Consider the following 15,280-nt stretch of genomic DNA (forward strand, 5'->3'; position numbering starts at 1 on the left):
TCCACGCAGGTCTCTTCTTCTCCCCGTAGGATGCGGCAAGACAAATCGGGCAAGGCTGACAGCGCAGTCCCATCTGGGTCACCAAAACTGCTATCCCACAAGTGTGAGGTGGTTTACCTGGTGTGCGAGACACCATTATACACACAGGGCAGAGGCATTTTCTTTCATGTCTGCGCAGAGATGGGTGCTAGGTGGTCATTCCACAAAGCTAGCACAAAGTTCGGTCGTGCAGGTACAATGTTTATATGTTCTAGTTATACATATGCATAATTAATTACACAAAGCAGTTTTCTATTGGTTTACATTTCTCTTATTTCAACTGAGAGCTGGAGTGCTACTTGAATATTCTGCGCCTGCTGAAAGGTGAGGGGTCTCTGCTTGGGCCGGGGTCTCAGGCTCAAGGGGTGTGATTTTTAGTATTCTAATGAGGATAGTTCATGAAAGGGTGCTTCTTATCACACTTCCGCTTGCAGTTTCAGATTGTCCAAAATCATCTTAATTAGCTTACATCTTTCTCCAGGATGTGCTTTACTCCCAGGGACAGTCATGCTTGATTAGACGTTCCACATTCCAGCATGAATCCCTCTTAGCAACTTCACGTAAGTCCCAGCCTTCCACCAGCTCCTGATTGACTACACTAGGGCTTGTTACCTGGGAGAAGAGACCGACCCCCACCTGGCTACCACCTCCTTGCAGGTAGTTGTAGAGAGCGGTAAGGTCTCCCCTCAGCCTCCTGTTCTCCAGGCTAAACAAGCCCCGTCCCCTCAGCCGCGGCACGGCACGGCACGGCACGGCACGGCACGGCACAGCCTGCGCCTGCTCAGGCTAGCTGTGTTGTGGATCACTCCCTCCTCCGTGCACAGGGCGCTGCCGGTGATGGAGTCGGGGGTAGGAATCGGAGAGAGGAAGATGCTTTGTTGATTTGAGGTGCAGAGTTTTCTGCAAATAACTTGGAAGCTGAACGATGAGTTCAAACAAGGCATACTTTGGTGCTTGTCAATTCAAGGCAGTCAAAGCTCAGGGGAATTTCTTTTAACTAATCACAGTCCTGTTACAAGCAAGGCAAATAGTGTAGGTCAAACAAAATGCATCTTTATTTTTCTTAGCTACATTTATGAATATACAAACATTCTTCTTAAACACAAATTTCCATTTTTGTCAGTTTCTAAGTGTTACAGTGTACTTCCTACGTCTTCTTTTGGAATTTGCATTGTTGTCATCTTTGGATCTCTAGCTGATAATTTCCTTACTTCAAGTTAGAATTGACGCACTCACTTCATCTCTTTCTCCTGTCCACATATCGTTCTCCTTTTTGATTCACTTCCATGTCTTCTTGGCTCTGCTGTCAAAATAGATGTACAGAACATTTTGGGCATCGTTTATTAGAGTCAAACTATATGCTCTTTCAGAAACATTTTAGGAAGTAAACTTTCCTCACTTCTAGAAGCAACAGAAATAAAAACTGTCATCCTAATCTAATTCACCCATGTTCCAAAAGGTACCCTTCAAGTCTTTTTCCTCTAAAACCTTCCCAAGCAGATGTTTGAGAACCATGTGGTACTTGCACAAAGAAACCAAATATGGTAGCAAGCCTGGTGAGGGGTTACAGAAGGTGGTTTTTGGTGCTTTGCATCTGTGTGGTACCTCTACAGAATTACATCTCAGAGTGGAATCAAAACGGCCTCGTGCTGAGTATGGAACTGCCCTGCTACGTCCGTGGGGGACACAGAGATGGGAGAGAAGCAGGAAATGTCACAACGAAGCAGAGAGTGCAGACCAAGGGTTTGGCCATTCATCCGAGGGACACGAGATAGAGGTTCTAATCTCTGCTTTCAAGGCAGCTGTAAAATGTATGAATGGTCCTTAGGGCATCTGGTGAATGTTTTGGAGCCTGCGTCCCCTTATGAAGTTGGACCTCGGCTGAGCATCGTTCCGCTATTGCAGACGCTTCACGAGCAATCAAAGAGAGAGACAAATAGATCACACTCATACAGCCTCTACTGCGCTTTGTCCAGTGCTACAAGCCAAAACCCACTTCTTGTAGCTCCTCGCTTTAAAGGCAGCTTCCTATTTTGCTTTCGTATCAGGAAGATTGTGGAAAATTAGAAATCACGGGTTAGTTCTACAGGCAAAATTACATGTCTGCAAACAAACGAAACTATGCTCCGCTCTTTCGGACTACTCAGCATTGCTTAGAATCTTGCGGGGTTTGGTTGGGGAAGTTTTAAGAGCAATCGTACATTTTCTAGGTGGGGAGAGACATGTCGCTTCTGCTCAAAAGACTGAACTGTCACAATTTCTATCAAGCAGTTACCTGACTGGTTGTTTTAAACTTGGAGAAGGTTTTTGCACGTGGATATCTGTTCCTCCAAGTTGGTGCGTTGTAAGATCCTGAAGTGTATTTGTCTATAGAAAAAACATACACATTAATTCCAGTTAGTAATTGCACAAGACCCCTACAATTTTCAGTTTATTCCCAACATGTAAGTATTACCATAGTTTTCCATTTGGGTCCCAAATCTTCTCTTTGTGTCAAGCTGATTCTTTTGTCTGGAGCATTTCCCACCACGTGGCTCAGGTACTGCTGCAAAGAAAGGTAGCAAAAATGGTAATGGCTGTTCTTATGACAAGAATGCTGATCACCTTTTACTGAAATGCTCTATCCTTTTTGAACCTGGAAATTTGGTAAAATGTATTCTTCACATTAAGAATGTTCTCCCTGTAATCTCCATAGCCGTCTGCCCACATTGAATCAAAGCAAACGTTCAAAGAAAACAGAAAAAACCCACAACTACTCGTCCCCGAGAAGAAGCAGTGATGTTGGGATTCACTTCACTTAACTTTCTTCAACTGAAAGTAGGGGTTACTCTGTCTGAAGGAGGTTCCTTTTATTGGAAATTAAGACAGGGAGGCACCTCAAGATGGAGATTCAGCCCAGCTTAAGAGCAATGACTGAAACGGGCAAGATGACATCACTTTCTTAACTTATGAGTATTTAAATTTTTTACCAATAAATTATTAAATATTTCAAAAGAATGAGTCACATACAAGATGCTGTAAAAGTGGGGATCGGTATATTTGTGCACATCAGCACATCATTGCATTCATGCCTCTTTGTTGGCAGAGAAATTAATTCCTGCTATGGAGGTGGCTCAATTAGTGTTGATGAATATTCTGTCTGACTAATTGTAGAGCTTCAGAAAGCTTTACATTTCTGTCTGTGGATACTGCTGCAATCTACGTGTGAAAATTATGCTGGGTCAAACGTACTCTTGCCCGTATTTAGGCCTAAATAACTTAATATTCACCTGCAGGGACAAAATCGAAAGCAGCACAATACAGACAGGCATATTTGCGGCATTTTAAGAGTCCTCCATTTTAAGCTGGAGCCCACCTGCAGATCCATTGAGCTTTGGTTCTTGAGTGGCGGTGACAGTACGGTAGACGACGTATGCTGATCTTCGAGGTTCTGAAGAACTGAAATAAGTCTTTCTTCCACTTTCTCTCACATAAGGAATGGAGGAAGCCGTTTCATCATCCTTACTTTGACCCCTTTGTTGGTAACCTTGTTTTACTTTGGGGTCTGAAGTGTGAATTCCTAAAAGTGAAAAAACAAGAAAAAATGTTGTGCTGTTACTCAAAATTTGACATAGTGCAGGAGACTGGAGGCTGGAAGACAAGATTAAAAACATGTTCTTTATGGATAGCCCAATCCAAATATATTCGGGTATTTTATTTATCGCTTGATGTTCAGCAACGCGAAGCTGATGCTAAAGTATATTACCTCCATTTCCAAAGGATCTACGATCTGGTCTGGGAATACTCTCTGTAGGTGCTCTCCTTTCCGAACTCCCTCCTTCTCCTTTTGCATTATTAATTTTTGTAGGAATTGTATTACCATCACCTGGAAAGGCAACAGAAAGAAAGTTGTAGCTGCTTGTGTGTAAGCACAGGGAATGGCACTGCCATTCTCTTCCTCCTACCTGATGAGCTAGTGATTAGTTTAGTGCAATTTCCTTTACCCTCTCCTTTTATGTTCTTCTTTCTCTGTTGTTAGTTTTTTGGATCCTGTCCTGTGTAACTGAGGTATGCCTCTCATGCTCTCTAAGAAAATACCATCATATGCAGGTTAAGGAAGACTATGGCCCCAAAGTAAAGAACCAGCTACAAATTACCTGCTTGTTCTTTAGCTGCTCACTTTTCATGACTGAAGTTTATGACTCCTACCTGACTGAATTTATGGTATTTTCAAGATGCATGTCTTCATAGTACCAAAAGCCTCAGAGAACTCAGTAGAAGAAATGCTTTGGGGAAACATCTCTATCCTTTTCTCTGAATTTATCTAATTCTAATTCAAGACATATATTAAAAGCTCTGTTCATATATTTGTTACTGATTTCCTTGTCTATAGTCTAAATACATCTAAAACATTTTAAATGTAGAAATGAGACGAAAATAATTTTGCCAAATGCAACTGAACAATTGAGGCTGGCATAAGCGTTGGTCAAAAAAGCATGACTTCACATGTCTGTAGTATTGGCAATGGAGACAATTTTTCCATTCCCATTTTTTTATTAGCACCTCATCCTACTCAAATCTGTTTTACCTAAAACAGTATCATCAAGAATTTATTCCTGAAATTTACACAAAACAAACAAGAATATTCTTTTTTATTAAAAGTAGCAGGTCATACTTCTGCCCAGCAATTTTTCATGACTCATCTCCTGATTCCTCTGGTGCGTTGTTACTGTAAGAACATAACTCTCGCCTACAATGCAATTATATATTAATTACTCAGTATAAAATCTACTACAGATTTTTTTTGGTCATGCCACTTGGTCAAGAATGAAGGAGACACATAATAAGGGAGGTAAATACTTATGAATTTGTATTCCTTTGACCTTAATTATGTTGGATAAAGACCAGTATTCAAAAAAAACGGAACTCTCTTCTTCTTACCTTTTATAAGAGACTTAGAGGTGGTATTTACTTCATCTAAATTTAGTTATACGAAAGTGTGATGTATCGTGACATTTCGTCACCTAGACACCCAAGACAGCCAGCAGAGAGCATGGAGCACCTCCGGGAAAGGGACTTGTCTCACCTTTCTTTGGCACTATCTTATGATGCAGTAAATAGCCCCCTGAGAGTGCCTGGCTCTCTCCATTTGCAACAGAGAGCCTAGGTGAGAAATTTAAACTACATTCCTAAGCTGAGGATGGTTAAAATTAGAGTACATAAATCTTGATGGTGAAGACAAATGATATGAAAGACCTATGTTGTGTATCTCAGGAAAGTACACGTAGGGTTAATAGCCCATTTCTACCTTTTCCATCTACAGTCGACGCAGGTAGTCACCACGTGTGTGACACTACATATATATCTCTATCTACCTCTGGGGAAAAATTACTGAAGTATTTTTATGCTCTTTCTCATATGCTCTCTTTTATTGTCACTAAATTAAACAAGCGGGGAGGAGGGGCACACTATGTAATAGTTTCTCCCTGTAACAGTAATTTTAAAAGCGGTAAGCATTGTCCAAGAAGATGACAAGTACTTGCCTTTCTGCAAGTCTCGCTCGGTAGCTTCCAAGGGTAATAGCTCATTGTTCCGAGGTGAAGGCACAGTTTTTGTCGACTGGTGTTCGTGAGGGTACTGAATCCCGTAATACTCTCCTAAACATACCCCAAGAAGGAAAAATAACCCGAGTTTACTATATTGGCAGCATTGCTGTTTAGGAAAGAGTGACTCATTACATATTTACCAGATTTATAGCATATTTCCTTTATTGCTCTTTCCTCTTCAATTTCTGCATCAGTCTTAGGCACCCAATCAGAAACGTCTGTAGGAAATAATTTTCAAAAGATTACTAGCTATCTATACAACCACCTTCAACAATTCTTAATAATCAAATATCATGGTGGGTTTCATTTTGGTCACGGGCTTTTTTTTTTCTGAGTGCAACCTCTGCTTCTGGACAGAAAAATGATTCCTTAATATGAGGTATTTCCAAGTGCAATGGAATTGCAGTTCCAACACATGTTAAGAAGCTACCGTGTGTTGATTTAAAACAACTCAAAAAGATCTTCAGTACTCATTTTCAAAATAATCTTTCACACTCAAGAGGAAATCTTGTGATTAAACACGTCTCCAGGGAGTGCTTGTCACAAAACCTCTGCCCACAGTTACTCTCCCGTAATGCCTGCTGGCAGAGCTGGTGATGTGAGTGCTTCTCATCAGTCTCAGTTAAGGCTACTAAGATCAGCAAAGCCCCACTTTTAGACTGTTTAAATTCATGTGGCTTACTCAGACGGAAACCGAGTTAGGAAGCACTAACAGGCAGCCCTGCCAGACAACCTGAAGGGCAGGGGAAGGTGAAAAGCAGCTTGGGGCTGCCTGAGAACGAGCACAGTAATTTGCGGAGTGCACGCGTGAGAGTAGGTTGTTCTCTCACTTTCACTCTCTGGGAATGTGCAATTCAGTCCTTCCCTATGAAGCTCTCATCTCTAAGTGAAATACAGTCAGCCGTTTAACTGAGGAGGAATTAGGCATAGCAGGAGTGGAAGGGTTAACAAGATTGAAGTACTGAGAGTTTGGGTTATGCCTGAGGGAAGGAGGCTGTGTGTCAGGAGTAGGAGCAGATAGCATTGGAGAGAGATAAGGCGAGCGCGTGATTTTTTGTTGTGAAGAAAGGAACTGCAAAGTTGCAAAAGATAGCCAATTGTATTAGCTGAAGGAACGCATGAAGGACGCGTGAACAAGACATATAAACCAATAAGAGTTCTCTCAGTAGCGCATGTACAAACAATTAGAAAGTATATAAGCCATGTAATAGTTCAATAAAGGGTCTTCGATTTACCCCTCGATCGGAGTCCATGCATCAATCCGCTACATTTAACTACATTTAAAAAGCTAATATAGATATATATCTATATATAAAAATAGATACACATACACATTCATTTAAACTAGTGAAGAGTTTTGTATGGATTCTCTTTGCCGATTAAGGATTACTTTCTGTCATAAAATGAGACTGCCTACAGAGTTTAGGAAATCAGTCAAACAAGTGATTTAAGTCAAAGTCACACAACTGTCTTTTGTAACCAAACCTGTGACTTCGCCTTCAGTGATGAGTGTGTACAGCCCCTGTTCAAAAGTGTGTTTCCCAGAAAAGAACTACCTCCTAAACTTGTAATTTCATCCCCAAATTCTGAGATACTTGGAAGAGTATTTGATGGCCATCTGAAGCGTGGATCACATTTCCAACTCTATTTTGTGAAAAAGAGGTATGTGAATTATACCACAATTGAAATATACAGCTAGGCACTTCAGAGGACTTAGAACGTGTTGCCTCGCTCACATCTGGTAAGTACCAGTTCCAAGATTTTGGGGATTAGCTGGAAACTATGTCAAAAACCTGACAACAACTCTTCTCTAAACATGTAAGGGTTATTATCATAAATCAACTGTGAAGTACATTGTGAGGGTCAAAAAAACCCATTCTACTTCCTCATCAAAGAAAGAAAAAACTGTTTACAGTTCTCTTCCTCTTCATCGTCCTCTTCATCGTCCTCTTCATCGTTGAGGTTTATAATCAGTGGAGGGTGAATTGGTAGTAGAATATTCTCTTGCTTTCTGAGTGATTCTTGACGACGGGCTGGCTGCAGAATCCCTTCTTGGACACCCTGTTGCAATGGGGCATCTGCAGAAGAGAACATTACATTTATTTTATTGGGAGGGAACTAGAAGGTCAAATCCAGGTGCAGAGCAGCCGGTAGAGTTCTGAAATGATGATCAGACTGAAGGAATCATTCCATAGACAGATTGTGCCTTTTAGGCAAAATCTTCTGCGGAGGTTGGCAAAAGAGCATCTTCCAACTACAGAAAGTATGAAACAACAGGTAGATACTTACAACACAGGGAAACGTGTGCTTAGTAATAGCTGTGCTGAAGGGAGTCAATGAGTTTGGGACCCCACTGGTGAAAATAGTTTAAACATGCTGAAGAAGAGGCAGGCCTGTATCGCTCCCCATGGCATCAATTTTGAAGGATTTAGCAGTGCTAAGCACAGGATTACCCATTCTGAGCTTGTGGGCATTTTTTTTCTATCAACATTTTCTGAATCACAACTCTCTTTACGAAGCACAAAATGTAGATTTTGAGAAAGAATATGAAGTTCATGAAAATAATTGACACTTAATCAGAAGATCAGGAAAGCTATTCTTTTCCTTAGCAGTTTATATCTACCCATCATCTTTGCAGCAAAACTATTTCACTAGTGGGATAGCATTTTCTGAGAGCCAGGAAATGCAATGGGCTGAAAAGAAAAGTGATGAAAAATGGTGAGCCTATTGGTATTGTTCAAGCTGACCAAGCTGCAACTATAGATACAATCAGGATTCTGTGCATTATATGAAAAATATCGATGCTGGATATGTTTTCCAGTTTTAAAGGAGTAAGATCAAGCATGGGCATTTTCTTTTATGCCAGTTGTTGTTATTCTAGTGCATCTCTTGCTTGCCTATGACAGCACGTCTGTCATATTAAACCCAGTTTAAATAACACTCCTGTGGATCCGATTTGTTGTCTCTCATGCAAGAGAAAGTAAGCTACAGCACTTGAACTTGATAGAGCCTTTTTCAGTGTCCAGAACAGGGTATTATGAGCTCCGGGAGTGTAAGCCAAATTAAACTTAAATTACTTGAACAAGATTTCTAAGTATTGACATGAATAAATGCAGTTTTAATGTTTGCAATGTTGCTGTGGAGCACACGGCCTTTCAATTGATCCATGCTGCAGTGAAAAGAAAAAGGGTTGGGTCCATTTTCTCCTTCTGATCGTTGGACGCTGCTCTTAAACAGGATGCCCTTGTCCATAGTGCCTCTTGGGCATCGTCTCTGACTCGCACCACACCCAACAGCGTGCCGACGTGGTGTTTACGACAGCACTAGCTGTCCCGGGCCGTTGCTGTGGATGTGGGAACTGCACTAAAAGCAGTATGGACACTCCTAGAAACAGCGCTCAAGTTCTTGCCTTGGTCCTCTGGGGTTAGTTAGGCTCAACACGCCCAGATATGACAGGCTGCCTTTTCCTAGGGAATTCCAGGAACACAAGGTGTTTGCTTCTGACTAGAGCTCTTTCTGGCCTTCTCTGACGACACCTGTCCACAGCTCTGGAGATAAGGCCCAGGAACACCTAGAGTTTAGTCCACTTGCTCACGCATCTATGACAAGTCATGCTGACTTGCTCTCACTCCTGCTTCCCCCATTTCTGACATCTGTCTTGCTTCCCTGCCCTGGACTCTTACCCTGTTCCGGGTTCCAGCTGTCTACCAGGCCCCCTGGTAGACAAGAGCTCCCCTTAGAAAGGACTGAGGAAAAAACCCAAATTGTAACGGTGGGTTTTTCCAGAAGTACTCTGATTTGCAGCTATTGTACTGCCTTACGCACTATTACTGGACTTCAGTGGCCTGCATCCAATGTTCAAGCCTGACAAATGTATTCAGAACGATGAACTGGAAATACATCTGCACACACAGCCCTGTAATCTCATGTTATCTGCACAAGGGCTGTCTCATCCATGTAACATGCTGTGCTCTGTCAACAGGTATTGCTACTACTGGCCCTGCCAACCTCCTTCCCCCACCACACACGCTACTCCTCATTTCTCTTAAATGATTGCCTGCCTACTAAGCGTTTTCACTCCTAGAGAGACTGAATCGAGCAAATACCCAAGTAAAGCAACATTTTTACTCCACGGATCTTAGCAACCTAAATTGCCATTTGTGACCGCATCTTTCACGTCACTGATACTTAGGAAGATCCGTAACAGGACAGCTAAAAATATTCACGTGGCAACCCTGTGCAAATGCCAATACAATTCCTTGCTTTGCCTTGAGCTTGCCGGGACAGCAGATCATACCTGACTGATTTGCCACGGTACATTTCTTCACCTTAATATATATCACGTAAGCACCGGAAGGAAGCACTGGAAGGACATTTTTGTGTATTTACTTACTCTAATGAAGAAATTGTTGAGAAAATATTTTTACTCACTGTTACTAGGTGGCAAAAACAGTCCATTTATATTACGAGGTTTGCTATGATGGAAGGCACAAGTGATCCTCAAACAGCCTGAGGGTTGTGTTTCCCAGAAACAGGAGATGTTGCAGTACTTTTTCTGCAGGAGAAAACAGTTTTCAGATACTGGAAGTATAACCATAAAAATGGAGTAAATGCATTAGTACATGGTGCACTGCTGTGACTAGTACATGTGACTCGGATTTTGGGGGACCACGCTCTGCTATTTTAGAGCAGTGACAGTTATCTTTAAAGTTATCTGAAGCTCCGGACACCTCTAAAGTGATCTCGAGTCAGGTGAATGGAGCTTTCATGGTGCCAAACTGTTCCTGGATAAGAATAGGAGTAAAGCAGTCTACTTACTGTACTGCAGGCTCTTCATGAGATGCTGGGAAGAAAAAACATCTATTAGTCACTTAATTGACAGGGGCCTGAGTTTCCTTTCCTGCGCAATGGGATAATCGGGTCAATCTCAAATGAAATCTGCTGCACAAGCGCACATCTTGCACTAGTGCTCTCTTACTATTAAAGGACATGGGCCTATGGGAAAATAAGGAGTGAGAAACAGATCCCAGAAAGATTCCCAACAAAAACTGGAAAACTAAAAATTTGGGAATCGATGTTCTGAGACTACTGTCGTTACACTGCTCACACCATCTCCCCGCTGTTTTTATAGACGACAAACAAAAGCCTAATGGGACAAAAGAAGAGCTACCTGGATTTGTTGAAATATTTGTGTAATTATTGCTGCTTCACTCATACATATTATCACAGCGCTGCTCTCCCTCTATTGATCAATACGTCGCCAGCTAAAAAGTCTGCACGATATTGCAGAGAGAGCACTTTCACAACGACAGTCACTTTGTTAGTCACACTTGAAATCATTTTTCTGTACCTCTGCCTTATTAAAGTTTACGGATTTTAGCATCCTCTCGGATTATGCAATTCACTTATCCTTATAACCGGAGGTATCTTCCTCACGCTCATGACAAACTCCTGCTTCCAAAGAGGCAAGTGCTCATGACCATTACCCTGAACACAGAAACTCAGGTTTATGTCCGGGATATGAACTACATGCCAGCTGAGAGCTGTAAATGCCAGGCTGCCGGTTATTTCTTAACAAGTTTCTGTGTAATTGTTTAAAGGCAAACAAAGTCAGGCTTGAAACTATTGGAATATTGGAAGGTAACTTTCACCCAGGTCCAGACATTGACACCTGGGTCTAGGAGCAGCATCTCCAAAACACGCCACTTTCGGACTGTCGTCAGTACAACTGGGCCATCCACTGAGACACGCTGGGGTCTGGAGCCAAAGCCCATCTCCCAGGCATTAACGCCTAAATCCCCGATGCTGGAACGCATGCAGCAACGACGAGCCCTACACCCACCCCTGGATTTTCACCCGGTGGAATATAAAGATTTCTTTCAAAGACCAACTCATTCTGAAGGACTTGGTTTTAAATAACTGATTGTGCAGAAATTCAGGTACTCGCTGGAAGCAGAAATTATAAACATGGCCGATTTATTCGGAATCAATATAATGTTGATTCAATAAGGAAGTGATGAGTGGTCTTTATGCACAGCTTTCAACTTGGCTGTTCCTTGAGTACCTGAGCCCAGTTCACAGGAGAAATTCTCCATTGTTTAGATGACCATTAGCTCTTCTCACCACTTCTGAAAATCAGATAGTTGCTCTCCAGATGCGGCCATGACCCAGACAGAGCGACAGATCAACTGCTAACTTTACATAATAAACCTCCCTTTCAACAGGGATATCTCAAGAAAATCAAGGATACCAACCACGCTCAAATCTACAGCATTTACCTGTGCGTAGGGGAAGAACAGTGGAAATAGCGGTCACTCCCAGCTGCAGCCATTGTCACCTCTTGTGCTTCTCCTCCACTCTCTTAATACCGGCAGAACATTCATGAAAACGGTAAAGCTGTCAACAGTCAGGCAAACCCTAATCTTATCCTGAAACCAGTAGTGTTCTTTCAAAAACGGAACCTTCACCACCTTAGCTCTGCTGCTTTTTCGAAACAAAACTCCAACAGACAGCAAAATCCACTTGAACGAAGGCAGTGGTACCTTCTCCGGGCTGCTTGAACTGACGAAGGCAGTTGCCAGCCGGTATAGAATGTTACAGTTGCCACATTCCACAGTTGCCAATGGCTCCTCCAGCTCATGACATTAGCATGATGGCGCTATGTGACCTGTCCAGCTTGAACATCTTCCTTTGTCTCCATTGCTTCAGAGGAAAGTATGGAAAATCGGACCGTTTCAAAGAGTCTCCCATTGCGGTGTTTCTTGAACGTCAAATGGAACAAACCCATTGGGCAGGGCTTAAATAATACCCAGCTTCTTGCCGTAGGAGCTGTGGTCTTAGAAAGCAATCTTTGATACCACAAAGACAAACCTTATTCTTGACTCTTTTTAACCAAAAGCCTTGTGCCCAAGGTTTTTCTTACTGCGCCTCTTTCTTTGGATGGGCAAACTTGCTGCTTCCCGTTAGTACACTGTTAGCTGTTAACTGCTTACATTGTTGGGGTTCATTGCTTTTTCTTGCTTCCATGATGTCCACTGCCACAGCTGAAGCAGAACGAACAGCCTACACTGGTGTCCCTAATTAACACCTCTGTTCTCAGGCAGGTCCCAGGCTGCCTCTGAACAAAAAATGTCTAGGGGGCACATGAAGTTTCAGTCCTGGAAAATGGTAGGCCATGCTGTGATCCCCAGGACATGGGGTCAAATGTACAGCACTGAGTGACATCAGTGACTTGGAGATGAACACTTCAGAGCACGGTTAGATCAGAACCCGGGAACTGAGGAGTAAAACATGATGGGAAGTGCAGAAAGGGAAAGGAGCCGCGACCTCAAAGGAGAAGGATGCCATCGCTTGAAGAGTAATGAGGCTCCAGATGGAGCCAAAGAGAAGGGAGGTAGATACAAGGCAGAATTCAAGAACAAGGACTAGTGGATTGTAGGACCACCAGAAGTGCATGTGGCTGGTGGTTCCCTGGCAAAAAAAACCCCAAAAAACAAAAAACAAACCACCACCACTGGACTGGAGGGACTAATCACCAAAGCACAGCTGTACTGTACGCTGTTGGTCTGCCAGTGGGATGGGTGGCAGATGTGTAAATGAAAAGCAGGTGCCAGTGACTCCACGGGCACAACGCTACAAGGCTGGCTCAGCGGTGGATGCACCCAAGCCAGGGGAGAAGTACGAAGTCACTTCAGGAAAAATTCAGGAAAGCAGAGGAGGGCCAGGAATAACAAACTGTCAGCGGGCAGGAGCAGCCAGAGGAAGAAACTGTTAACACCGCCAAGAGCTCTCCAAACAGGGGCTCTTTGTAGCCATATAGCCGTGCCTAAAGGAGGCACAGAAGAAGGTACGGTCAGAAGAATGAATTCTGTGTTGGGTTTGCGTGGCAAGGTTTGGATAGCAGGGGGGCTACAGGGGTGGCTTCTGTCAGAAGCTGCTGGAAGCTTCCCCCATGTTGGACAGAGCCAATGCCAGCCGGCTCCAAGACGGAGCAGGCTCCTGGTGGGACCTGTGGAGCCATGGGGAGAGGAGGCCACGCTGGAGCAGCTTTGCTGGCAGGACTTGTGACCCCCCATGCTGGAGCAGTCTGTTCCTGAAGGACTGTACCCCATGGAAAGGACCTACACTGGAGCAGTCTGTTCCTGAAGGACTGCTGCCCCTGGGAAGGACCCACGTTGGAGAAGTTGGTGGAGGACTGTCTCCTGTGGGAGGGACCCCACGCTGGAGCAGGGGAAGAGCGTGAGGAGGAAGGAGCTGCAGAGACAACGTGTGATGAACTGACCGCAACCCCCATTCCCCGTCCCCCTGCGCCTCTCGGGGGCAGGAGGGAGAGGAAAACCAGGAGTGAAGTTGAGCCCGGGAAGAAGGGAGGGCTGGGGCAAAGGTGTTTTAAGATTTAGGTTTTATTTCTCGTTAATCTACTCAGATTTGATTGGTAATAAATTAAATCACTTCCCCGAGCCGAGTCTGTTTTGCCCGTGACGGTAATGGGTGAGGGATCTCTCCCTGTCCCTCTCTCGACGCACGAGCCTTTCGCTGTATTTCCTCTCCCCTGTCCAGCTGAGGAGGGGAGTGACAGAGCGGCCTTGGCGGGCACCTGGCGTCCAGCCAGGCTCAACCCACCACACATGCCAAGGTTGTATGGCGAGGCAGAGAGGCTGGCGAACAACAGGAGGCAGCTGTCCCGACGGAGGCGAACCCAGAGCCGGCGAGGTGCCCACACCCCGGGGACAGGGCACCCATGCCCCAGGCCCGGGCGTGCGGCCCCCTGGCAAGCAGAAGAGACAGCCCGAGGAAAGGCTGCCCGCCCAGGGGAACGGCACCGCCAACGGCTACCGGCCGCGCGACCGGGCCCCCCCGCGGCCGCCTCAGCGCGGCGCCGAGCACGGCTGGGGCGGGGCGGCCCTGCCACGGCGGGAGCCGCCGCTGTGGACAGCGGAGCTGCCCCAGGCCCGCGGCCGGGCTGGGCGGCGGAGAGCGGCGGAGCCCCCGCCTCGCTGAGGGCCGCTGGAGAGAGGCGGCCGCGCCCCGCCCCGCCGTCCCCGGCGCACGGGTCCGTCGCGGGGCTCCTGGCGGGCGGGCGGGCGGCCACCGACGGCGGGCGCGGGGCGGCGCAGGCGCAGTTGCAGCTCGGCGCTGGGCCGGCGGCGGGAGCGGGCGGGCGGGGCCGTGAGGCGGCGGGGCGCGGTGCAGCGGCAGGTGCCGGGTCTGCTCGTGAGCGAGGTGAAGGAGGAGCCGTCGGCCAAGCGGGAGCGCCGGGTGGCCGGGGCGGCCCGGGGCCGGGCGGGAGGCGCCGGGGCCGGGGGGAGTCGCTGGGCCGCGGGTAGCGGCGCCGCACGGCGGGGCGGAGCGGAACAGAGCCGGGGGAGAGGCAGCAGCAGCGCCCGTGTCAGACCCGGCCGGCGCGGCCCGGCGGCGGGGAGGGGGACAGCCGAGTGGCGAGAGGTTTGGCTGGAGATGTTGGGCGAAATGCAGGGCAGAGGTTTGCCTGGGGCTCCCCCCTTAAATGCGGGCAAGAAAGGTGGTTTGGGAGCCGTTTGAGCTCTGTGCCGCTCTTGTCCTGCCCAGTGCACGCGGGTGTTCACCCTGATGTCGTGTTGGCTTTTTCTGAGTGTAGGGAACAGTCCTGGCGAGGAATGAGGCCACTCCAAGATGAC

General features: G+C 45.7%; 1 protein-coding gene across 1 annotated transcript; it reads right to left on the reverse strand.

Moving 5' to 3' along the window:
* Nucleotides 1–1,100: 1,100 nt before the first annotated feature.
* LOC140648188 (uncharacterized protein C12orf50 homolog) lies at nt 1,101–10,342 on the reverse strand. The gene is made up of 10 exons (XM_072854236.1): nt 10,056–10,342; nt 7,538–7,702; nt 5,765–5,842; nt 5,562–5,675; nt 4,694–4,768; nt 3,785–3,904; nt 3,395–3,598; nt 2,495–2,584; nt 2,315–2,406; nt 1,101–1,342 (listed from the first exon to the last, which is right to left on the reverse strand). The coding sequence occupies exons 1-10, from the start codon at nt 10,219–10,221 to the stop codon at nt 1,277–1,279; spliced, it is 1,170 nt and encodes a 389-aa protein (XP_072710337.1). The 5' UTR covers nt 10,222–10,342; the 3' UTR covers nt 1,101–1,276.
* Between the last annotated feature and the right edge of the window lie 4,938 nt (nt 10,343–15,280).

Source organism: Ciconia boyciana, chromosome 1, assembly GCF_034638445.1.
Source record: "Ciconia boyciana chromosome 1, ASM3463844v1, whole genome shotgun sequence".
In the NCBI taxonomy this organism is placed as follows: Eukaryota; Metazoa; Chordata; class Aves; order Ciconiiformes; family Ciconiidae; genus Ciconia; species Ciconia boyciana.

What these genes read in the sequence shown, in the direction of transcription:
- LOC140648188 (XM_072854236.1), bottom strand. Translation starts at nt 10,221, where the DNA reads ATGGTTATACTTCCAGTATCTGAAAACTGTTTTCTCCTGCAGAAAAAG. An exon ending in GGAAATATGCTATAAATCTG is followed by an intron (nt 5,676 to 5,764) that starts GTAAATATGTAA and finishes GGGTATGTTTAG; the next exon opens with GAGAGTATTACGGGATTCAG. An exon ending in TAGATCCTTTGGAAATGGAG is followed by an intron (nt 3,599 to 3,784) that starts GTAATATACTTT and finishes TTTCACTTTTAG; the next exon opens with GAATTCACACTTCAGACCCC.